The 27131-nt window shown below is 43.6% G+C and overlaps 1 protein-coding gene across 2 annotated transcripts in view; it reads right to left on the minus strand.

The window, feature by feature from the left end:
- Positions 1 to 27131, minus strand: part of DNAH7 (dynein axonemal heavy chain 7) — a 564416-nt gene that overhangs the window by 123761 nt on the left and 413524 nt on the right. For both annotated transcript variants that reach the window (XM_077275383.1, XM_077275384.1), the window contains exons 47-49: positions 24136 to 24290; positions 4559 to 4749; positions 3982 to 4115 (exon numbers count right to left, since the gene is read on the minus strand). In XM_077275383.1, the coding sequence (XP_077131498.1) occupies positions 3982 to 4115; positions 4559 to 4749; positions 24136 to 24290 (480 nt within the window). The remainder of the gene's footprint in view (positions 1 to 3981; positions 4116 to 4558; positions 4750 to 24135; positions 24291 to 27131) is intronic.

Consider the following 27131-nt stretch of genomic DNA (forward strand, 5'->3'; position numbering starts at 1 on the left):
CCACATTAAAGAAGTTTACTAACCCTTCAGGTGTTTCATAGGAATTTTTGGAATGTTTACAAAAAAAATGAACATTTAACTTTTTTTTCACAAAAAACTTATTTCAGATCCAATTTGTTTTATTTTACCAAGGGTAACAGGAGAAATTGGACGCCAAAAGTTGTTGTGCAATTTATCCTGAGTACGCTGATACCCCACATGTGGGGGTAAACCACTGTTTGGGCGCATGGCAGAGCTCAGAAGGGAAGGAACGACATTTGACTTTTCAATGCAAAATTGGCTGGAATTGAGATAGGACACCATGTCTCGTTTGGAGAGCCCCTGATGTGCCTAAACAGTGGAAACCCCCCAAAAGTAACGCCATTTTGAAAAGTAGACCCCCTAAGGAACTTATCTAGATGTGTGGTGAGCACTTTGAACCTCCAAGTGCTTCACAGAAGTTTATAATGTAGAGCCGTGGAAATTAAAAAATCATTTTTTTTTCACAAAAATTATCTTTTAGCCCCCAATTTTGTATTTTCCCAAGGGTATCTTGAGAAATTGGACCCCAAAAGTTGTTGTGCAATTTGTCCTGAGTAGGCTGATACCTCGTATGTGGGAGAAAACTACTGTTTGGGAGTATGGCAGAGCTCGGAAGGGAAGAAGTGGCGTTTTGGAATGCAGACTTTGATGGAATGGTCTGCGGGCATCACATTGCGTTTGCAAAGTCCCTGATGTACCTAAACAGTAGAAACCCCCCACAACTGACCACATATTGGAAACTAGACCCCCAAGGAACTGATCTAGATGTGTTGTGAGAACTTTGAACCCCCAAGTGTTTCACCAAAGTTTATAACACAGAGCCGTGAAAATAAAAAATCCTTTTTTTTCCACAAAAACGATTTTTTTAGCCCCCAGTTTTGTATTTTCCCAAGGGTAACAGGAGAAATTGGACCCCAAAAGTTGTTGTCCAAGTTCAACTGAGTACACTGATACCCCATATGTGGGGGTAAACTACTGTTTCGGCGTACGACAGAGTTCGGAAGGGAAGGAGCACCGTTTTACTTTTTCAACGCAGAATTGTATGAATTGAGATCGGACGTCATGTTGCGTTTGCAGAGTGTGCCAAAACAGTGGAAACCTCCCAATTCTAACTCCAACCCTAACCCCAACACACCCCTAATCCCAACCCTAACCACACCCCTAACCCCAACACACCCCTAACCCTAATCTCAACCCTAACCACACCCCTAACCCCAACACACCCCTAACCCTAATTCCAACCCCAACAAACCCCTAACCCCATCACACCCCTAACCCTAATCCCAACTCTAACCATATCCCTAACCCTGACACACCCCTAACCCAATCATAAAAGTAAACCAAACCATAACCCCAACTCTAGCCCCAACCCTAACTTTAGCCCCAACTCTAACCCTAACTTTAGCCCCAACCGTAAGCCTAATGGGAAAATGGAAATAAATACATTTTTTTTATTTTATTATTTTTCTCTAACTAAGGCAGTGATAAAGGGGAGTTTGATCTACTATTTATAGCAGGTTTTTATAGCGGGTTTTTATGTTTGGCAGCTGTCACACACTAAAAGAAGCTTTTTATTGCAAAAAATATTTTTTTGCGTTACCACATTCTGACAGCCATAAAGTTTCCATATTTTGGTCCACAGAGTCATGTGAGGTCTTGTTTTTTGCGGGACGAGTTGACGTTTTTATTGGTACCATATTCGGGCACATGACATTTTTTGATCGCTTTTTATTCTGAACAAAACAAAAAAACAAAAACCAGCAATTCATGAATTTCTTTTGGGGGGGGGCGTTAATACCGTTCCGCGTTTGGTAAAATTGATAAAGCAGTTTTATTCTTCCGGTCAGTACGATTACAGCGATACCTCATTTATATCATTATTTTATGTTTTGGCGCTTTCATACAATAAAAACTATTTTATAGAAAAAAAATAATTATTTTTGCATCGCTTTATTCTGAGGGCTATAACTTTTTTATTTTTTTGCTGATGACGCTGTATAGTGGCTTGATTTTTTGCTGGACAAGATGACGTTTTCGGTGGTACCATGGTTATTTATATCCGTCTTTTTGTTTGCGTGTTATTCCACTTTTTGTTCGGCGGTATGATGATAAAGCATTGTTTTTTGCCTCAATTTTTTTTTTTTTTTTTACGGTGTCCATTGAAGGGATTAACTAGTGGGACACTTTTATAGGTCGGGTTGATACGGACGCGGTGATACTAAATTGTACTTTTATTGTTTTTTTTATTATTATTTACATAAAGAAATGTATTTATTGGAAGAATATATATATTTTTCTTATTTATTTCGGATTTTTTTTTTTTTTTACACATGTAAATATTTTTTTTTATACTTTTTTACTTTGTCCCAGGGTGGGACATCATGCTATAGTGTCAGATCATTGATCTGACACTTTGCACAGCACTGTGTCAGATCAGCGATCTGACAGGCAGTGCTGCAGGCTTTCCGGCGCCTGCTCTTAGCTCTTGTTCCGAGGGTCTCAGGGAAGCACGCAGAGACCCCCCTCCCTGCACGATGCTTCCCTATGCTGCAGGGACGCTGCGATCATGTTTGATTGCAGTGTTCCGGGAGTTAATGTGCCAGGAGCGGTCCGTGACCACTCCTGGCACATAGTGCCAGATGTCAGCTGTAATAATCAGCTGTCACACGGCGGCGATCGGCCGCGCCCTCCCCCCGTGAGCGCAGCTGATCGGTGGTGACATACTATCCCATTGGTGGTCATAGGGTCCCAGACCACCTCGACAGGATAGTACGTCTCATGTCAGAAAGGGGTTAACGTGAATATTCATGAATATTCACCCCTCTCCACTCCCATAGGCATGGAGTGAATATACATTACCTTAATGAGCGACACATGATCGCTAGTCCGGAAGAGCTGCTGGCATCGGAACTAAATACAGTGAGAGCGAGCAGGGAAGGTAAGTAGGATGTTTTTGCTTTTTTTTTAAATAGGAGCCATGCATACAAGGATAGGGGATAAGGAGCTATGCATACAGGAACAGGGAGCCATGCATACAAGGCAGGGGATGGGGAACTATGCATACAGGAACAGGGAGCCATGCATACAAGGACGGGGATGGGGAGCTATGCATACAGGAACAGGGAGCCATGCATACAAGGATAGGGGATAAGGAGCTATGCATACAGGGACAGGGAGCCATGCATACAAGGACGGGGATGGGGAGCTATGCATACAGGAACAGGGAGCCATGCATACAAGGACGGGGATGGGGAGCTATGCATACAGGAACAGGGAGCCATGCATACAAGGACGGGGATGGGGAGCTATGCATACAGGAACAGGGAGCCATGCATACAAGGACGGGGATGGGGAGCTATGCATACAGGAACAGGGAGCCATGCATACAAGGATAGGGGATAAGGAGCTATGCATACAGGGACAGGGAGCCATGCATACAAGGACGGGGATGGGGAACTATGCATACAGGGACGGGGAGCCATGCATACAAGGACGGGGATGGGGAGACCTGCTTACAAGGACAGGGATTGGGAGCCATGCATACAAGGACAGGGAAGGAGAGCCATGCATATGACAGGGATGGGGAGCCATGCATACCAGGATAGGGATGAGGGGGCAATGCATAACCGGCTTGTACACGAGTCAATACGTTTTTCCAGTTTTTCGTGGCAAAATTAGGTACCTATGGTTAGACTCGGGTCAACTTATACACGAGTATATAAGGTAATTAAAATAATGCATATGCGCCCAAAAGTGGTACCAAAATAAGCCATAATTAATTAACATTTACAGTTCCTGAAAAGTGAGAATTAAAAAAAAAAAAATTGCTTAGTCCTTAATAGGTTACATTATAACTCTGTAGTTGGAAAGCCGGAGCTCACTTTGCCTCTACTTTTCAATTGAAAAACATTGTTAGATTAAGTACATGATATGATATAAGAATTCATTAAGAGCTGCCACCTTTTGTTTTCGGCTCCCTGGAGAATTAGAGCTTGTTTTTCTTCCTCAAGATCTGGTCTTTCTCGGGCAACAACAATCCCCAACAACTGATCCTGCATCCCTTCTGGAGTGATCATAAAATTCAGCAAGGTGACCTATGTGATATAAATTACACTAGAATGTAAATTTCACAGTTATTTTCCAATTTTATGAGGCAACAAAATAAAACCTTTGCTTGGAGAGAAGGCAGAATGTTTGACCTTTCCATAGCATTATTTCTAATTTGTTCAAAAAGAGCATAGCCTTTGAATGTGAACTTCAAAGCAAGATAAGCATCAGGCAAACATACACCGTAAATAAGATAATATCTAATAAAACATCAACCTAAATCTCATTTTTCTACAGCGGTAACCTCTACAAAAATAACTCAAACTGAATTCTAGCAGACAGCTAATCTGCCAGGAATATCATATTAAACTTTGTAAACAGTAACACTGGTTTGTTCATCAAAAGCTTTTGGCATAATTGAGATACTAAGGGGACCTGTACAAAGAACAAAGTATAGTTTTAGGGCAAAGAGTGGATATCCTTAACTGACCTTGACAGACGTCTCTGGCAAATAATGAGGATTTCTTAGTTTCGTTGTAATGTAGAACCGGAAATCAGGAGCATATTCAATAGTGGAATCCCCAAGACGAATACACACACTTCCTCCCTGCTTAAAGGTTTGCTTTAGAAGAAGTGGCTCCAGAATCGGATCTAATTCTTCTCCAACATTTTCCAGTAATACTAAAATAAATTAAGCAATAACATAAACTGGACAGATTAGAGGGGCAGCCTAGGCTTAAGACAAAAGTATGCAGGCATGTGACTGCAGATGAGCTGAACTATGACAGTGAGCGATTCCCTGGTATTCCCGATGTGAGTGAGAAGCCATATGAACACATGTATATCATTTGCATACTTGCGGTCACGTGCCAACTAGACACGTTCGGCTTCTATCGATAGAAGAGAATTGAGAGAAGCTGGATAAGTCTAGTTGACATGTTACCGCAAGAATGAAAATCGCAAACATGTGTTTACATGACCTCCTGCTCACATCGGCAGTACCAGGGAATTATGGGTCATGATTTGGCAGTATGTAGTCACATTGAGTGACTGCAGACTTCTGTCCCAAAAGTGGAAAACCCTTTTAAGCACTTATTTAACAGATCATATGAATCAGCTCACTTCTATTAATTCATAGTAGTAGTAGTGTATTATTAGAAAAAACCTAAGCCAAAATCATTCTGGTGGCCTTTTTATGTATGTGCCACCATGCTCCAAAATCCAAATGAGTATTTTATACAATAACATAACAATGCTGGATTTAATATAAAAAGTGGCATGGGAGTACAAAGTTCTACATGTTATACCTATAAAGCCTACCCCCCAATCCACTATAATCATATAACCATTTTTTATGTACTGATGTTATTGTGTTGATATTTAAAATGTTTTCAATGGTGATGTTGTGTAATAAGATTTATCTATAAAACTATAGGAGATAAGCTAGCGTGTGTTATTAATTGATTTCCAGTCACTGAGCTATTCTTCCCGATAAATCTGATGGAATTTGTGATGGAAGCTGCAACAAAACCTGTGTTTCAATATACACTCCCTGGGCCTCTTCCTCTTACAGACAGTTTTCACTTTCTTGTTTTCATTTTTTAAGAAGCTGTACCATTTGATTTACAATATAATGTAATAAATACTTAAAAAAGACTCAAAAAGACCTGTCAACACAAAAAAATATTTATTTTTGTGATGTTTAGGGGTTTTTTATGTAAGAAATGTTTACTTTTTTTAAATAAGTTTTGTTGTATTTTAGCTTTCAAACTACAAGAACTCAAACAGGCCATGATACTGCATTGCAAGGTTCTGTCCTGTCAGACATCTCCTATTTAACGCTGCCTGTGATGGGGCTTGACTGGAGTTCTAAGATGACAGTCCTGAGAGCTTTTATTAGGCCACTAATTGCCAAGCCAACCCACAAGGAACACTGAAATTACTCTGCAGGAGAGGAATGGTTGGACAGATGGAGATTCCCCTCTATCTACTTCTTTAGATGACGCAGCCGCAGTTGGCAACCAAGTGAGCTCTTAGGCTACGTTCACATTAGCGGCGGGCGCCGCAGCGGCGCCGCATGCGTCATGCGCCCCTATATTTAACATGGGGGCGCATGGACATGCGTCGCACTTGCGTTTTGCACCGCATGCGTCGCTGCGGCGCCCGCGTCCGGGCGCAGAGAACGCAGCAAGTTGCATTTTTGCTGCGTCCAAAATCAATTAAAAAAAGGACGCATGCGGCGCAAAACGCAGCATTGTGCATGCGTTTTGCTGCGTTTTTGTTTGCGTTGTGCGCTGCGGCGCCGACGCTGCGGCGCACAACGCAAATGTGAACGTAGCCTTAGGCGGGCTCAAATTCTGAGCCCACTCCATACACCTCGTCCTTTATTTCACACGATTTGTATATGCATGTAATTAGACTGCCAAATATTCATTCTGCTGACAATTTAAGAAGCACTATTCCCTTCAAAGTTTGTATCCTCTTAACCCCTTAAGCCCCGAGGGTGGTTTGCACGTTAATGACCGGGCCAATTTTTACAATTCTGACCACTGTCCCTTTATGAGGTTATAACTCTGGAACGCTTCAACAGATCTTAGCTATTCTGACAGTGTTTTCTCGTGACATATTGTACTTCATGATAGTGGTAAAATTTCTTCGATATAACTTGCGTTTATTAGTGAAAAAAACGGAAATTTGGCAAAAAATTTGAAAATTTCGCAATTTTCCAACTTTCAATTTTTATGCCCTTAAATCACAGAGATATGTCACACAAAATACTTAATAAGTAACATTTCCCACATGTCTACTTTACATCAGCACAATTTTGGAACCAAAATTTTTTTTGTTAGGGAGTTATAAGGGTTAAAAGTTGACCAGAAATTTCTCATTTTTACAACACCATTTTTTTTAGGGACCACATCTCATTTGAAGTCATTTTGAGGGGTCTATATGATAGAAAATACCCAAGTGTGACACCATTCTAAAAACTGCACCCCTCAAGGTGCTCAAAACCACATTCAAGAAGTTTATTAACCCTTCAGGTGTTTCACAGGAATTTTTGGAATGTTTAAATAAAAATGAACATTTAACTTTTTTTCACACAAAATTTATTTCAGCTCCAATTTGTTTTATTTTACCAAGGGTAACAGGAGAAAATGGACCCCAAAAGTTGTTGTACAATTTGTCCTGAGTACGCTGATACCCCATATGTGGGGGTAAACCACTGTTTGGGCGCATGGCAGAGCTCGGAAGGAAAGGAGCGCCATTTTACTTTTCAATGCAAAATTGACTGGAATTGAGATGGGATGCCATGTTGCGTTTGGAGAGCCCCTGATGTGCATAAACATTAAAACCCCCCACAAGTGACACCATTTTTGAAAGTAGACCCCCTAAGGAACTTATCTAGATGTGTTTTGAGAGCTTTGAACCCCGAAGTGTTTCACTACAGTTTATAACGCAAAGCCGTGAAAATAATTTTTTTTTTTCACAAAAATGATTTTTTAGCCCCCAGTTTTGTATTTTCACAAGGGTAACAGGATAAATTGGACCACAATAGTTGTTGTCCAATTTGTCCTGAGTATGCTGATACCCCATATGTGGGGGGGAACCACTGTTTGGGCGCATGGCAGAGCTTGGAAGGGAAGGAGTGCCATTTGGAATGCAGACTTAGATGGATTGGTCTGCAGGCATCACGTTGCATTTGCAGAGCCCCTGATGTACCCAAACAGTAGAAACCCCCCAACAAGTGACCCCATATTGGAAACTAGACCTCCCAAGGAACTTATCTAGATGTGTTGTGAGAACTTTGAACCCCCAAGTGTTTCACTACAGTTTATAACGCAGAGCCATAAAAATAAAAATTCTTTTTTTTTTTTTCACAAAAATGATTTTTTAGCTCCCAGTTTTGTATTTTCACAAGGGTAACTGGAGAAATTGGACCCCAAAAGTTGTTGTCCAATTTGTCCTGAGTACGCTGATACCCCATATGTGGGGGGAACCTGTTCTGATCCTAGTGGCAAGGATCGCAAGTTAGACTAGCTAAGTAACTAAACCGACGACCAGCTCTGGGGAAGTGGTATCTGGATTGACCGCAACCTGATCCTATCCGCAAACAACTATAGGCAGCCGTGGAACGTTACCTGGAATTCCTAGACGTCTCTTCACGGCCTGAGAAACTACCTATTCCTAGAGGGAAAGTAAAGTCCTTACTTGCCTCAGAGAAATGACCCCAAAGATATAGAAAAGCCCCCCACAAATATTAACGGTGAGTTAAGGGGAAAGCACAAACGCAGAGATGAAATAGATTTAGCAAATGAGGCCCGCTAACACTAGATAGCAGAAAATAGGAAGGGAGCTGTGCGGTCAATAGAAAACCCTAAGCAAAATATCCACGCAGAGATTGCTCTAGCCCCCGCACCAACTAACGGTGCGGGGGAAGCAACTCCGTACCCCAGAGCTTACCAGCAGCAAGAACTCACATATTAGCAAGCTGAACCTAACTCATCATACACTGAAATAATATTGCAGACTGATGAGCAAAAAATAATCAAACAGAAACTTAGCTTCTCCAGAAGAGACTGAAAACGAAGATAATCAGGGGAGATCAGAATAGCACTGAATACATCGACAGCCGGCAACAAGTGGAGGTGAAGCAGAGCTAAATAGGAAACTCCCTAGTGCATAACGAGGCAGCTGATCCAGCCACAGATCTGCAGGATAACAAACAAAGCCACCAGGGGGAGCCCAAAAACAAAACTCACACAATACCACCTGTGACCACAAGAGGGAGCCTGAAAACAGAGTTTACAACAGTACCCCCCCTTGAGGAGGGGTCACCGAACCCTCATCAAAAACCCCCAGGGCGATCAGGGTGAGCCACATGGAAGGCACGAACCAAATCAGCCGCATGAACATCAGAGGCGACAACCCAGGAATTATCCTCCTGACCATAGCCCTTCCACTTAACCAAATACTGAAGCCTCCGTCTAGAAATACGAGAATCCAAGATCTTCTCCACCACGTATTCCAATTCTCCCTCAACCAGCACAGGGGCAGGAGGCTCAACGAAGGAACCACAGGCACCACATACCTCCGCAACAACGACCGATGGAACACATTATGAATAGCAAACGATGCTGGGAGGTCCAAACGAAATGACACAGGGTTAAGGACTTCCAAAATCTTATAAGGACCGATAAACTGAGGCTTGAACTTAGGACAGGAGACCTTCATAGGAACAAAGCGAGAAGACAACCACACCAAGTCCCCAACGCGAAGTCGGGGACCCACACAGCGACGGCGGTTGGCAAAGCGCTGAGCCTTCTCTTGTGACAGCTTCAAATTGTCCACCACATGATCCCAGATCTGATGCAACCTATCCACCACAAGATCTACTCCAGGACAGTCAGAAGGCTCCACCTGACCCGAGGAAAAACGAGGATGAAACCCCAAATTACAAAAAAAGGCGAAACCAAAGTAGCAGAACTAGCTTGATTATTAAGGGCAAATTCGGCCAATGGCAAAAAAGCCACCCAGTCGTCCTGATCAGCAGAAACAAAACATCTTAAATAGGTTTCCAAGGTCTGATTAGTTCGCTCGGTCTGGCCATTCGTCTGAGGATGGAAGGCCGACGAAAAAGACAAATCAATGCCCATCTTAGCACAAAAGGTCCGCCAAAATCTAGAAACAAACTGGGATCCTCTGTCGGAAACAATATTCTCAGGGATCCCGTGCAAACGAACCACATTTTGAAAAAACAGCGGAACCAACTCGGAGGAGGAAGGCAACTTAGGCAAGGGCACCAAATGGACCATCTTAGAAAAACGATCACACACAACCCAGATGACAGACATTCTCTGAGAGACAGGGAGATCTGAAATAAAGTCCATGGAAATGTGCGTCCAAGGCCTCTTCGGGACAGGCAAAGGTAACAGCAAACCACTGGCACGAGAACAGCAAGGCTTAGCCCGAGCACAAATTCCACAAGACTGCACAAAGGAACGCACATCCCGCGACAAGGAAGGCCACCAAAAGGACCTGGCCACCAAATCTCTGGTACCAAATATTCCAGGATGGCCTGCCAACACCGAAGAATGAACCTCGGAAATAACTCTGTTGGTCCATCTATCTGGGACAAACAGTCTCTCCGGTGGACAACGGTCAGGTCTATCCGCCTGAAACTCCTGCAGCACTCGTCGCAAATCTGGGGAGATGGCAGACAAAATCACCCCTTCTCTGAGGATACCAGCCGGCTCAGAATCTCCAGGAGAGTCAGGCACAAAACTCATAGAAAGAGCATCAGCCTTCACATTCTTCGAACCAGGCAGGTACGAGACCACGAAATCAAAACGAGAGAAAAACAACGACCAACGAGCCTGTCTAGGATTCAGCCGCTTGGCCGACTCGAGATAAATCAGATTTTTGTGATCAGTCAAGACCACCACACGATGCTTAGCTCCCTCGAGCCAATGTCGCCACTCCTCAAATGCCCACTTCATAGCCAACAACTCCCGATTACCGACATCATAATTCCGCTCGGCAGGCGAAAACTTTCTTGAAAAGAAAGCACATGGCTTCATCACAAAGCCATCAGAGCTTCTCTGCGACAAAACAGCCCCCGCTCCAATCTCAGAAGCATCAACCTCGACCTGGAAAGGAAGAGAGACATCCGGCTGACACAAGACCGGAGCCGAGGAAAACCGGCGCTTCAGCTCCCGAAAGGCCTCCACAGCCGCAGGAGACCAATTAGTAACATCAGAACCCTTCTTGGTCAAATCCGTCAAAGGCTTAACAACACCAGAAAAATTAGCGATGACGCGACGGTAAAAATTAGCAAAACCCAAGAACTTCTGAAGACTCTTAACAGATGTAGGCTGAGTCCAGTCATGAATAGCTTGAACCTTGACTGGGTCCATCTCAATAGTAGAAGGGGAAAAAATGAAACCCAAAAAAGAAACCTGGACTCCAAAAAGACATTTTGAGCCCTTCGCAAATAAAGCATTGGCACGCAGGACCTGAAACACCATCCTGACCTGCTTAACATGGGACTCCCAATCATCAGAAAAAACCAGAATATCATCCAGATACACAATCATAAATTTATCCAGATACTCGCGGAAGATGTCGTGCATGAAAGACTGAAAGACAGAAGGAGCGTTAGAAAGTCCAAAAGGCATCACCAAGTACTCGAAATGGCCTTCGGGCTTATTAAATGCAGTTTTCCATTCATCACCCTGCTTAATACGCACAAGGTTATACGCACCACGAAGATCTATCTTGGTGAACCAACTAGACCCCCTAATGCGAGCAAACAGATCAGATAACAATCGCAAAGGATACTGAAATTTGACTGTGATTTTATTTAGAAGGCGATAATCAATACAAGGTCTCAGGGAACCATCCTTCTTAGCCACAAAAAAGAATCCCGCACCCAGAGGGGAGGAGGAGGGGCGAATAAGTCCTTTCTCCAAAGACTCCTTTATATAGCTCCGCATAGCAGCATGCTCCGGGACTGACAAATTGAAAAGTCGTCCCTTAGGAAACTTACTACCAGGAATCAAAGTTATAGCACAATCACAATCCCTATGAGGAGGTAGAGAACTGAGTTTGCGCTCATCAAATACATCCTGGTAGTCCGACAAAAACGCAGGGACTTCAGAATGAGTGGATGAAGCAATTGACACCACAGGAGCGTCGCCATGAATTCCCTGGCAACCCCAACTTGACACAGACATTGCTTTCCAATCCAGGACTGGATTATGAGTCTGCAACCATGGCAGACCCAACACGACAACATCATGCAAATTATGCAGAACAAGAAAGGGAATCACCTCCTGATGAACAGGAGTCATGCACATGGTCACTTGCGTCCAGTACTGAGGTTTATTCATAGCCAATGGTGTAGCATCAATACCCCTTAGTGGAATAGGGAATTTTAAAGGCTCCAAAACAAAACCACAGCGCCGGGCAAATGACAAATCCATCAGGCTCAGGGCAGCACCTGAATCTACAAAAGCCATAACCGGGTAAGATGACAGGGAACAAATCAGGGTAACAGACAAAATTAACTTAGGCTGTAAAGTACCGATGGTGACAGATTTATCAATCTTTTTTGTGCGCTTAGAGCATGCTGAGATAACATGAGCTGAGTCACCACAGTAAAAGCACAACCCATTTTGCCGTCTATAATTTTGCCGTTCACTTCTGGTCCGAAATCTATCACATTGCATACATAGACTCAGGTGTCTGTTCAGAAGACACCGCCAAATGGTGCGCAGGTTTGCGCTCCCGCAAACGCCGATCAATCTGAATGGCCAGAGTCATTGACTCATTCAGACCTGCAGGCGTAGGGAACCCCACCATGACATTCTTAATGGCTTCAGAAAGACCCTTTCTGAAATTTGCAGCCAGGGCACACTCATTCCATTGAGTAAGCACCGACCATTTCCGAAATTTCTGGCAATACACCTCTGCTTCATCTTGCCCCTGAGAGAGGGCCAACAAAGCTTTTTCAGCCTGGTTCTCAAGATTAGGTTCCTCATAGAGCAATCCAAGGGCCAGAAAAAACGCATCCACACTGAGCAATGCAGGATCCCCTGGCGCCAATGCGAAGGCCCAATCTTGAGGGTCACCGCGCAAGAAAGAAATAATAATCTTAACTTGCTGAACGGAATCACCAGAGGAACGAGGTTTCAAAGAAAGAAACAATTTGCAATTGTTCTTAAAATTCAGGAACCTAGATCTATCTCCAGAAAACAACTCCGGAATAGGTATTCTAGGCTCTGACAAAGGACTGTGAACAACAAAATCCTGAATACTTTGTACCCGTGCAGCAAGATGATCTACACTGGAGGCCAAACTCTGGATATCCATGTCAGCAGCTGAACTCAGAGCCACACCAAGATTAAGAGGAGGAGAGAAGCTAGACACACAGCAGCTAGACACATGGCAAAAAAAAAAAAAAAAATTCCTCAAGGCTTCTCTTCTCCTGCTTCTGCCATGCAATTAACACTTTATGGGCCGGCTGTACTGTTCTGATCCTAGTGGCAAGGATTGCAAGTTAGACTAGCTAAGTAACTAAACCGACAACCAGCTCTGGGGAAGTGGTATCTGGATTGACCGCAACCTGATCCTATCCGCAAACAACTATAGGCAGCCGTGGAACGTTACCTGGAAATCCTAGACGTCTCTTCACGGCCTGAGAAACTACCTATTCCTAGAGGGAAAGTAAAGTCCTTACTTGCCTCAGAGAAATGACCCCAAAGATATAGAAAAGCCCCCCACAAATATTAACGGTGAGTTAAGGGGAAAGCACAAATGCAGAGATGAAATAGATTTAGCAAATGAGGCCCGCTAACACTAGATAGCAGAAAATAGGAAGGGAGCTGTGCGGTCAATAGAAAACCCTAAGCAAAATATCCACGCAGAGATTGCTCGAGCCCCCGCACCAACTAACGGTGCGGGGGAAGCAACTCCGTACCCCAGAGCTTACCAGCAGCAAGAACTCACATATTAGCAAGCTGGACCTAACTCATCATACACTGAAATAATATTGCAGACTGATGAGCAAAAAATAATCAAACAGAAACTTAGCTTCTCCAGAAGAGACTGAAAACGAAGATAATCAGGGGAGATCAGAATAGCACTGAATACATCGACAGCCGGCAACAAGTGGAGGTGAAGCAGAGCTAAATAGGAAACTCCCTAGTGCATAACGAGGCAGCTGATCCAGCCACAGATCCGCAGGATAACAAACAAAGCCACCAGGGGGAGCCCAAAAACAAAACTCACACAATACCACCTGTGACCACAAGAGGGAGCCCGAAAACAGAGTTCACAACAGGAACCCCTGTTTGGGTGCATGGCAGAGCTCAGAATGGAAGGAGCGCCATTTGGAATGCAGACTTAGATGGATTGGTCTGCAGGCGTCACGTTGCATTTGCAGAGCCCCTGATGTACCCAAACAGTAGAAACCCCCAACAAGTGACCCCATATTGGAAACTAGACCTCCCAATGAACTTATCTAGATGTGTTGTGAGAACTTTGAACCCCCAAGTGTTTCACTACAGTTTACAAAGCAGAGCCGTGAAAATAAAAAATCTTTTTTTTCCCACAAAAATGATTTTTAGCCCCCCAAATTTTTATTTTCCCAAGGATAACAAGAGAACTTGGACCCTAAAAGTTGTTGTTCAATTTGTCCCGAGTACGCTGACATATGGGGTATATGTTGGGGTAAACCCCTGTTTGGGCGCATGGGAGAGCTCGGAAGGGAAGGAGCACTGTTTTACTTTTTCAACGCAGAATTGGCTGGAATTGAGATCGGACTCCATGTCACGTTTGGAGAGCCCCTGATGTGCCTGAACAGTGGAAACTCCCCAATTCTACCTGAAACCCTAATCCAAACACACCCCTAACCCTAATCCCAACGGTAACCCTAACCACACCCCTAACCCTGACACACCCCTAACTCTAATCCCAACCTTAATCCCAACCATAAATGTAATCCAAACCCTAACCCTAACTTTGGCCCCAACCCTGTTATGATCCGGTGACCTTGGAGCCGCAAGAAACTTTCTCAGGAGTAGGTGGTACCTGTACTGACCGCAAACCCTAAACTGTCACCGCAACTAGAAGTAGCCGTGGGGTGTACCTAACACATCCTAGACACCTCGACACAGCCGGAGGACTAAATACCCCTATAGATGGAAATGGGAATTCTATCTTGCCTCAGAGCAGAACCCCAAAGGATAGGCAGCCCCCCACAAATATTGACTGTGAGTATTAGAGGAAAGACACACGCAGGCAGAAATCAGGATTTAGCAAAAGAGGCCACACTAGCTAAATAGGAAAGGATAGGACAGAATACTAAGCGGTCAGTATTAAAACCCTAAAAATATCCACAGCAGATAATACAAAAATTCCACCATCTAACTAAAGACATGGAATGTATATCTGCATCTCCTGAGAATCAAACTTGACTGAAATATCCAAACACAGTCTAAGCTGGACAAGAAAAAACATTGAATAGTACTGAATTGTAAAGCACACAGCATGTGTGCTGTAGAAACAAAACCAGACACTTATCTTTGCTGATTTGGCAGCAGGGCAGGAGGAACCAGACAGAGATGCAAAACCTCCAAGAACAATGGACAACTGGCAAGGGCTAATGAATCCTGCACACCTAAATATCCCAGTCAGAGCTGCAATCAGCAGGGACACCTGCCCAGGATTGCAACCCAGGGACAGCTGCATTACTACCAACAACCACCGGAGGGAACCCAAGAGCAGAATTCACAACAGTATCCCCCCCTTGAAGAGGGGTCACCGAACCCTCACCAGAGCCCCCAGGCCAATCAGGACGAGCCAGATGAAAGGCACAGACCAAATCAGCAGCATGGACATCAGAGGCAAAAACCCAAGAATTATCCTCCTGGCCATAACCCATCCATTTAACAAGGTACTGAAGCCTCCGCCTCGAAAAGCGAGAATCCAAAATCTTCTCAACCACATACTCCAACTCCCCATCAACCAACACAGGGGCCGGAGGATCAACAGAGGGAACAACGGGCACCACATATTTCCGCAATAAAGATCTATGGAAGACATTATGGATAGCAAAAGAAGCCGGAAGGGCCAATTGAAAAGACACCGGATTAATAATCTCAGAAATCCTATAAGGACCAATAAAGCGAGGCTTAAACTTAGGGGAAGAAACCTTCATAGGAACATGATGGGAAGACAACCAGACCAGATCCCCAACCCGAAGCTGGGAACCAACATATCGACGACGGTTAGCAAAACGTTGAGCCTCCTCCTGAGACAATACCAAATTGTCCACCACATGAGCCCAAATCTGCTGCAACCTGTCAACCACAGAATCCACACCAGGACAGTCAGAAGGCTCAACCTGCCCCGAAGAAAAACGAGGATGAAAACCAAAATTACAAAAGAAGGGCGAAACCAAGGTAGCCGAACTAGCCCGATTATTAAGGGCAAATTCGGCCAATGGCAAGAAAGCCACCCAATCATCCTGATCAGCAGACACAAACCATCTCAGATAAGTTTCCAAAGTCTGATTAGTTCGCTCGGTCTGGCCATTTGTCTGAGGATGAAATGCGGAAGAAAAAGACAAATCAATGCCCAGCTTAGCACAAAAGGCCCGCCAAAACCGAGAAACAAACTGGGACCCTCTGTCGGACACAATATTCTCCGGAATACCATGCAAACGAACCACATGCTGAAAAAACAACGGAACCAAATCAGAAGAGGAAGGCAATTTAGGCAAAGGCACCAAATGGACCATCTTAGAGAACCGGTCACAAACAACCCAGATGACAGACATCTTCTGGGAAACCGGAAGATCAGAAATAAAATCCATAGAAATATGCGTCCAAGGCCTCTCAGGGACCGGCAAAGGCAAAAGCAACCCACTAGCACGGGAACAACAAGGCTTGGCCCGCGCACAAGTCCCACAGGACTGCACAAAAGAACGCACATCATGCGACAAAGAAGGCCACCAAAAGGACCTAGCAACCAAATCTCTGGTACCAAAAATACCAGGATGGCCAGCCAACACAGAACAATGAACCTCAGAAATCACTCTACTAGTCCATCTATCAGGAACAAACAGTTTCCCAACTGGACAGCGGTCAGGTTTGTCAGCCTGAAATTCCTGAAGAACCCGTCGTAAATCAGGGGAAATGGCAGAAAGGACCACACCTTCTTTCAGAATGCAGACCGGTTCAAGGACCTCAGGAGAATCAGGCAAAAAACTCCTAGAGAGGGCATCAGCCTTAATATTCTTAGAACCCGGAAGATACGAGACCAAGAAATCAAAACGGGAAAAAAACAAGGACCATCGAGCCTGTCTAGGATTCAGCCGCCTGGCAGACTCGAGGTAAATCAGATTTTTATGATCGGTCAAGACCACAATACGGTGCTTAGCTCCCTCAAGCCAATGTCGCCACTCCTCAAACGCCCACTTCATAGCCAACAACTCCCGATTGCCAACATCATAATTGCGTTCAGCGGGCGAAAACTTACGAGAAAAGAAGGCACACGGTTTCATCAAGGAACCAACAGGATCCCTCTGAGACAAAACGGCCCCTGCCCCAATCTCAGAAGCGTCAACCTCAACCTGAAACGGAAGAGAAACATTTGGTTGACGCAACACCGGAGGAGAAGTAAATCGGCATGTAAGCTCCTGAAAGGCAGAGACAGCCGCAGAGGACCAATTCGTCACATCAGCGCGTTTCTTCGTCAAATCGGTCAAGGGTTTAACCACACTGGAGAAGTTAGCAATGAAACGGCGATAAAAATTAGCAAAGCCCAAAAATTTCTGAAGGCTCTTCACAGATGTGGGTTGAATCCAATCATGAATGGCCTGAACCTTAACCGGATCCATCTCTATAGATGAGGGAGAAAAAACTAAAGCCCAAAAAAGAAACCTTCTGCACTCCAAAGAGACACTTAGACCCCTTCACAAACAAAGCATTATCACGAAGGATCTGAAATACCATCCTGACCTGTTTCACATGAGACTCCCAATCATCAGAAAAAATTAAAATGTCATCCAAATATACAATCATGAATTTATCAAGATAAGTCCGGAAGATATCGTGCATGAAGGACTGAAAAACAGATGGAGCATTAGAGAGCCCGAATGGCATCACAAGGTATTCAAAATGGCCTTCGGGCGTATTAAACGCAGTTTTCCATTCATCACCCTGCTTAATACGAACAAGATTATATGCCCCCCGAAGGTCAATCTTAGTAAACCAACTAGCCCCCTTAATCCTAGCAAACAAATCGGAAAGCAGAGGTAAAGGGTATTGAAACTTGACCGTGATCTTATTCAAGAGGCGATAATCAATACAGGGTCTCAAGGAGCCATCCTTCTTAGCAACAAAAAAAACCTGCTCCCAACGGTGAAGAAGATGGCCGAATATGTCCTTTCTCCAAAGACTCCTTAACATAACTCCGCATGGCGGTATGTTCAGGCACAGACAGGTTAAAAAGTCATCCCTTAGGAAACTTACAGCCTGGAATCAAGTCAATCGCACAATCACAGTCCCTATGTGGTGGAAGGGAACTGGACTTGGGCACATCCAATACATCCTGAAAATCAGACAAAAACTGTAATTTCAGAAGTGGAAGAAGAGGAGATTGACATCAAAGGAACATCATTATGAACCCCCTGACATCCCCAACTAGTCACAGACATAACCTTCCAATCCAACACAGGATTATGTGCCTGCAACCACGGAAAACCCAGCACGATAGCATCATGTAAATTATGCAACACCAGAAATCGACAATCTTCCTAATGGGCTGGCGCCATGCACATGGTCACCTGTGTCCAGAACTGGGGCTTATTTTTAGCCAAAGGTGTAGCATCAATGCCCCTTAAAGGAATAGGGTTCTGCAAAGACTGCAAGGGAAAACCACAACGCCTAGCAAACTCAAAGTCCATTAAGTTCAAGACGGCACCTGAATCCACAAACGCCATGACAGAAAATGATGATAATGAGCAGATCAAGGACACAGATAATAAAAATTTAGGTTGTACAGTACTGATGGTAATTGAACTAGCGATCCTCTTTGTACGCATAGGACAGACTGAAATGACATGAGAAGCATCGCCACAATAAAAACACAACCTATTCTGACGTCTGAATCCCTGTTGTTCCATTCTAGACAGAATCCTATCACACTGCATTGACTCAGGCATCTGCTCTGAGGACAACGCCACAGCACGCACAGTTCTGCGCTCCCGCAAACGCCGATCAATCTGAATGGCCAGAGACATCGAATCACTCAGACCGAAAGGCGTGGGAAACCCCACCATAACATCTTTAACGGATTCAGAAAGACCCTTTCTGAAAATTGCCGCCAAAGCATCATCATTCCATTTAGTCAACACAGACCATTTTCTAAATTTCTGACATAACAATTCTGCCGCTTCTTGACCCTGAGACAGGACCAACAAGGTCTTCTCCGCTTGATCCACAGAATTTGGTTCATCATATAATAATCCTAAAGCCTGAAAAAAGGCGTCTACATTAAGCAAGGCCGGATTCCCAGATTCCAGGGAAAATGCTCAATCCTGAGGATCACCACGCAGCAGGGAGATGACAATTTTAACCTGCTGAATGGAATCACCAGAGGATCAAGGTCTCAGAGCAAAAAACAGTTTACAGTTGTTTTTAAAACTCAAAAATTTGGACCTGTCCCCAAAAAACAAATCAGGAGTAGGAATCTTAGGCTCTAAAACTGGAGTCTGAACAATATAATCAGAAATACCCTGTACCCTAGCATCAAGTTGGTCTACACGAGAAGCTAATTCCTGGACATCCATGCTAGCACAAGACTCCTCAGCCACCCACAGAAAAAGAGGGAAGAAAAGACAAAGCAGGCTACAGAAAAAAAAATGGCTCTTTCTTCCCTTCTTCTGAGATGCATTTAACTCATTGTTGGCCAGTTGTACTGTTATGATCCGGTGACCTTGGAGCCGCATGAAACTTTCTCAGGAGTAGGTGGTACCTGTACTGACCGCAAACCCTAAACTGTCACCGCAACTAGAAGTAGCCGTGGGGTGTACCTAACACATCCTAGACACCTCGACACAGCCGGAGGACTAAATACCCCTATAGATGGAAATGGGAATTCTATCTTGCCTCAGAGCAGAACCTGTTGTGAATTCCGCTCTTGGGCTCCCTCCGGTGGTTGTGAGTAGCACTTTTGTGAGTTCTGCTCTTGGGCTCCCTCCTGTGGTTTTGAGTGGTATAGCTGCTTCTTGGATTTAGCATTAGCAGCTTCTTCCACTGATCGTCTTTCTGGCTCGGCTATTTTAGTCTGGCCTTAGCCCTCAATCAATGCCAGTTGTCAATTGTTCCTGCTTGGAGCCACTGCTCTTTTGGATTTCCCTGACACTCTGTCCAGTTCAGCAAACATAAGTCCTTGCTTGTCCTTTTGCAGTCCATTTGTTGTGGACTTTATTGTTCAGCACATTCTATGTTTTGCTCATTTGTCCAGCTTATCAGTATGGATCTATTTAGCTAAGCTGGAAGCTCTGGGCTGCAGATTTTGCCCTCCACACCTTTAGTCAGGTGTGGAGATTTTTGCATATCTCTGCGGTGGACTTTTTCTAGTTTTTATTACTGACCGCACAGTGTTCTTTCCTTACTATGTATATAGCTAGAAGTGGCCTCCTTTGCTAAATCTTGTTTCATACTACGTATGTCATTTCCTTCTCCTCTCACAGTCAATATGTGTGGGGGGCTGTCCAATCCTTTGGGGATTTTCTCTGAGGCAAGATAGCTTTCCTGTTTCTACCTTTAGGGGTAGCTAGTTCTCCGGCTGTGACGAGGTGTCCAGGGAGTGACAGGAACATCCCACGGCTACTTCTAGTGTTGTGTTAAGATCAGGAACTGCGGTCTGTATAGTTACCACCTGCTCAGAGCTAGTCGCATGTCGCTCCTAAATTACCAGTCCATAACAAGAACCCCAAAGGATAGGCAGCCCCCCACAAATATTGACTGTGAGTATTAGAGGAAAGACACACGCAGGCAGAAATCAGGATTTAGCAAAAGAGGCCACACTAGCTAAATAGGAAAGGATAGGACAGAATACTAAGCAGTCAGTATTAAAACCCTAAAAATATCCACAGCAGATAATACAAAAATTCCACCATCTAACTAAAGACATGGAATGTATATCTGCATCTCCTGAGAATCAAACTTGACTGAAATATCCAAACACAGTCTAAGCTGGACAAGAAAAAACATTGAATAGTACTGAATTGTAAAGCACACAGCATGTGTGCTATAGAAACAAAACCAGACACTTATCTTTGCTGATTTGGCAGCAGGGCAGGAGGAACCAGACAGAGATGCAAAACCTCCAAGAACAATGGACAACTGGCAAGGGCTAATGAATCCTGCACACCTAAATATCCCAGTCAGAGCTGCAATCAGCAGGGACACCTGCCCAGGATTGCAACCCAGGGACAGCTGCATTGCTACCAACAACCACTGGAGGGAACCCAAGAGCAGAATTCACAACACAACCCTAACCCAAACTTTAGCCCTAACCCTAACTTTAGCCCCAACCCTAGCCTAACTTTAGCCCCAACCCTATCCCTAACTTTAGCTCCAACCCTAACCCCAACCCTAACCCTAGCCCTAACCCTAACCCTAGCCCTAACCCTAGCCCTAACCCTAACCCTAATGGGAAAATGGAAATAAATACATTTTTTAATTTTTTTATTTTTCGCTAACTAAGGGGGTGATGAAGGGGGGTTTGATTTACTTTTATAGCGGGTTTTTTAGCTGATTTTTATGATTGGCAGCCGTCACACACTGAAAGACGCTTTTTATTGCAAAAAATATTTTTTGCGTTACCACATTTTGAGAGCTATAATTTTTCCATATTTTGGTCGACAGAGTCATGTGAGGTCTTGTTTTTTGCGGGACGAGTTGACGTTTTTATTTGTAACATTTTCGGGCAAGTGACATTTTTTGATTGCTTTTTATTCCGATTTTTGTGAGGCAGAATGACCAAAAAACAGCTATTCATTAATTTATTTTGGGGGAGGTGTTTATACCGTTCCGTGTTTGGTAAAATGGATAAAGCAGTTTTATTCTTCGGGTCAGTATGATTACAGCGATATCTCATTTATATCTTTTTTTATGTTTTGGTGCTTTTATACGATAAAAACTTTTATAGAAAAAATAATTATTTTTCCATCGCTTTATTCTGAGGACTATAACTTTTTTCTTTTTTCTTTGATGATGCTGTATGGCGGCTCATTTTTTGCAGGACAAGATGACGTTTTCAGCGGTACCATGGTTATTTATATATCTTTTTGATTGCATGTTATTCCACTTTTTATTTGGCAGTATGATAATAAAGCGTTGTTTTTTGCCTCCTTTTTTTTTTTACGGTGTTCACTGAAGGGGTTAACTAGTGGGACAGTTTAATAGGTCGGGTCGCTACGGATGCGGCGATACTAAATATGTGTACTTTTGTTGTTTTTTTTATTTAGATAAAGAAATGTATTTATAGGAACAATATATATATTTTTTTTTTTTGCATTTTTTTTTATTTTTATTTTTATTTTTTTTACACATGTGAATTTTTTTTTTTACACTATAACATTGCCCCAGGGGGGGCATGATATTATAGTGTAAGATCGCCGATCTGACACTTTGCTGTGCACTGTGTCAGATCGGCGATCTGATGTGCACAGCTCCTGGAGGCATCCCGCCGCCTGCTCTGAGCAGGCGCAGTGAAGCCACCTCCCTGCAGGACCTGGATGCCGTGGCCATCTTGGATCCGGGCCTGCTGCAGGGAGGAGGAGGTAAGAGACCCTCGGAGCAACGCAATTACATCGCGTTGCTCCGGGGGTCTCAGGGAAGCACACAGGGAGCCCACTCCCTGCGCGATGCTTCCCTATACCGCCGGAACACTGCGATCATGTTTGATCGCAGTGTGTCGGGAGTTAATGTGCCGTGGGGCGGTCTGTGACCGCTCCTGGCACATAGTGCCGGATGTCAGCTGCGATAGTCAGTTGACACTCGGCCGCGATCGGCCGCGCTCCCCCCGTGAGCGCGGCCGATCGCATATGACGTACTATCCCGTCACTGGGAAATAAGTCCCAGGTCACCTTGACGGGATAGTACGTCATATGGGATTAAGGGGTTAATATGTTGCAATTATCATATAGCACTGTGTACTTACAATTACTCATTTTGCTTTTCTGCCCAGTTAACTATTCTCTTTTCCATTAGGTTTATGACATCACATGAGTAAAAACTGACTAGCTGAATCCTTCTAAGCTCTAGGTAGAAACCGGAAGTTTCTTTTCTCTGCATGAGTCATCATTAGAATTACAATAGTGTATAACTTAGCATACTCCAATGGATGTGATGCAAAAGGGGTATTTAATGCAATGCATACAGTAGTCACAAACGTTTCGGTCTGCAAGGACCTTCATCAGTGTGCTAATGATAGCAAGGCTAGGAATGGGTGTATATGGAAAAGATCTATTTAAAACCATTTGCATCAGTATAGGAGTAAAGGGATAAGAATGCTGGTGATGATAAGGAAGGCCGTGTAATGGCCAATCAAGGACGCAGAATAGCTGCGGGAGCAAAGAGGCAGAGACGCGGTATCCAAATCACATTGACTTGCGGTGTATACTCTTCATTACGGGGCCATTCTATAAAAGTGCACTCTCAGCTGGAGCTTGCATATGTCAGAAATGTGTAGTAAGACCTTGCCAGACAGACACGGCAGAAGATTAATTCCCCAGGGAACTAGATGATTAGGCAGTTGAAATGGAACATTTGGGAGTTGGGATGCCTCCACATGTGCTGTGTAGTTGGCCTGTCCCGTCAAAACTGGCAGGTTCAGAGGTCATTAATCTAATGTGGCCAGCACAGTTCTTACTCAAGGTATAGTGCAACATTTGCACTAGAGATAAAAAACAATTTTACTATTGAAAGCCTCTTGAAGATCCATTAATAAATCAAGCCAACATTCAACAACTGCCTGAAGCTACAACTATTTGTAATAATGCTACTGTAATAACTCTAAGTTCGGTTTCATTTATAATCATAAAAGAATATTTTCGACATCACATGTTTTCTGTTCTGAATTTATTAGGTCAAGGAAGCGAAATAAAGTTGTCTCATATAAAAATTATGGATATTGCCAGTATCCTGAAAAGCAAGCAGGTGAGATTTATCTATCTGCCATTGTATAAAATATAGTCTTTTCACCCAACAACTGCATTCAGAAAAATCTTGGTTTTAACGAATACATAAATATGCTGATCTTCACAACACAATTAAAGGGGCTAATTAAAAGAATTTTGCACAAATGAATCTTTCAAAATACAGATTTTACCACCTGCTGTTAATACAGCAATTACAGTTTTAATGTGATTAATGATCAGTAGAACATGAAAAGCAAAAAATGCATCAGTCAACCTAGGGAACCGGCACTTTTAACTCTATTTTATGATTACAAGCTGGCATATGATTAAAAGTTTAAGTTCTAACTTACCCGGGGTCCCAAATTGGATGCAGTTTTCTAGAGTTCGCACAAAATCTGGATCGCTTAGCTTAATGATATGTAAGCTGTTGGCCTTTTCCATATTCTTCACCCATTTATTTGCTTGACCCTGAGGATCAATCATCAATGGCCAACGTCTTGCATTCCTGAAATTAAATTTGGGTATATTTCTAAAAAAGAATTACCATCTCATAAAATTACAATATGCTATGCTGGAATAATCAAGGGGTGCCCCACCGCTTGGACCTCGAATGTTCCTAAGGATAGACCCACAGATCTCCCAGCTGCTTGGTTGTGCTGGATTTGCAGCTGGCACAATTTTCTTGAACAGAGTACTGAATCAGCTCTGTGGCCTGTTCATTCTCACTACTGGTGGGGGTAATAGAGATCGTACTATACTGACCATATAATAATGGCATGCTGAAGATAAACTTTCTAAATACTATGGGGGGCAATTCATCAAAGCGTTTTGGTCAGAAAACTGACGTTAAACATTGAAGTCTCAAAATGTTTGTGCAATGCATAGTTGGGCAAATATTTAGTGACTTGGCATTTTCATGCCAATTTGAATCAGCTCTGCCAAAATGGGCAGCACTGTGGAGGAGACAGGGTGTGACACAGCGGGACACCCCTCAAATTCACAAAATTGACCTTGTTTTACACTCCAGATTTGCTACTACATTACCGGCAAGACACTTGGGGGTGCACACCACTGAGAAGATGCATTAAATTCATTAAATAGTGTGGGGATGGCGATTGGAGCTTCCGTCCTCCTCAATGGTTAAAAAATGCCCTGTTATTTTTATTACCTTGAGAAAGAGGGATGGGTCCCTCGAAACGCGTTGGGTTGGGCCCCTGTGTATGTCCGTCAACACTGGATGGTGATGTCACCGCTAAACCACGCCCCCCGCTCGTCGCGCTACCTCACGGCGGCGCCATCAGCCGAGGCTGACCGCCGAACACCACAGCTACGAGCGTGTGCAGGATTTTTACCAACGGGAGGACGCTCCCTTACTTTGGCCTGCATAGTTTTTCCTCAACGACATGGACTCAACAATTGCAACAGGAACAACTACTTCAGGCACACACTTGCCAATGCCATTTCCTGTACATCAGCCACATTGCATGGAGGTATTTATACATTTATCTTTCAGCACCAGTCCCTATCTGCTATTCAGCGAGGCATCTTAATTTATTTTAACATTTCCCTCATGTCTACTTTACATTAGCACAATTTTGGAAACAACATTTGTTTTTGTTAGGAAGTTATAAGGGTTAAGGCCATGTGCGCACGTTCAGTATTTTTCACGTTTTTTCCGCTATAAAAACGTGATAAAAACGCAAAAAAAACGCTAACATATGCCTCCCATTATTTTCAGTGTATTCCGCAATTTTTGTGCAAATGTAGCCTTTTTTTCCGCGAAAAAATCGCATCGCGGAAAAAAAAAGCAACATGTTCATTAAAATGCGGAATTGCAGGGGATTCCGCACACCTAGGAGTGCATTGATCTGCTTACTTCCCGCACGGAGCTGTGCACACCATGCGGGATGTAAGCAGATTATGTGCGGTTGGTACCCAGGGTGGAGGAGAGGAGACTCTCCTCCACGGACTGGGCACCATATAATTGGTCAAAAAAAAAGAATTAAAATAAAAAATAGTCATATACTCACCTTCGATGTCTTCCCGCCTCTCCGCTGCATGCTGCCGCTTCGGTTTCTATAGCTGGTGTGCGGTGAAGGACCTGCGATGACGTCGCGGTCTTGTGATTGGTCGAGACCGGTCATGTGACTGCTCACGTGACCGCGACGTCATGGAAGGTCCTGAACCACACCGGCATCTATAGGAACGGACGCCTGCAGGTGAGTATAACCATTTTTTTATTTTTTTTATTATTTTTAAACATTTTATCTTTTACTATTGATGCTGCATAGGCAGCATCTATAGTAAAAAGTTGGTCACACATGTCAAACAGTATGTTTGACAAGTGTGACCAACCTGTCAGTCAGTTTTCCAAGCGATGCTACAGATCGCTTGGAAAACTTTAGCATTCTGCAAGCTAATTACGCTTGCAGAATGCTAAAAAAACGCAAAAAAAACGCAAAGAAAAAAATGCGGATTTCTTGCAGAAAATTTCCGGTTTTCTTCAGGAAATTTCTGCAAGAAATCTGGACGTGTGCACATACCCTAAAAGTTGACCAGCAATTTTTCATTTTTCCAACAAGATTTACAAATCCTTTTTTTAGGGACCACCTCACATTTGAAGTCACCACGTGACATTGGCAGAGCCCCCGAGGTGCCAGTACAACAGAAACCCCCTATATGTGAACTCATATTACAAACTACACTCCCCAATGAATTCATCTAGTGATGCAGTGATCATATTAACACCACATGTGCCTCACAGAATTTTATACCATTGAGCGATGAAGAATGAATAAATTACACTTTTACCACTAAAATGTTGTTTTAGCCAGAAGTTTTTAATTTTTCTAAGGGCTAATAGGGAATTTTTTTTACAATAAACTGAAGTCCATTTTTTCTTGAGTGCGCCAAAAAAAAGAGCAGAATCCCCCTCAAGTGACCCCATTTTGGAAATGATACCCCTTTACGAATTTATCTACAGGTGTAGTGATGTTTTTGACTAGCAATGAATGTTGCCAAGTGAAAATTGCAAACTGTCTTTGTAGTGAACAGTACATTGTAGTCACCAGTACGTTGCTATCACCAGTACATAGCAGTCACCAGTACATTATGCCCAGCCCGTGCTTCTGGAGGCATGCACCCGTAAGTTAGGCAAGCTCTCATCGCTTCAGAAATGCCAAACGTGGACACAATATGTGGTTTAGGTATACTGTGGGGCTCAGAAGGGAGGGGGCATTTGGATTTGGGAGCAGAGAATTTGCTAAATTTCTTTGTGAGGGTGAGGAGCCATTTAGCTTTTCCAGAGCCTTTGGGCTACCAGTAATGTGGTAGCCCCCTATATTTC

Source organism: Ranitomeya variabilis, chromosome 7 (genome assembly GCF_051348905.1).
Source record: "Ranitomeya variabilis isolate aRanVar5 chromosome 7, aRanVar5.hap1, whole genome shotgun sequence".
In the NCBI taxonomy this organism is placed as follows: Eukaryota; Metazoa; Chordata; class Amphibia; order Anura; family Dendrobatidae; genus Ranitomeya; species Ranitomeya variabilis.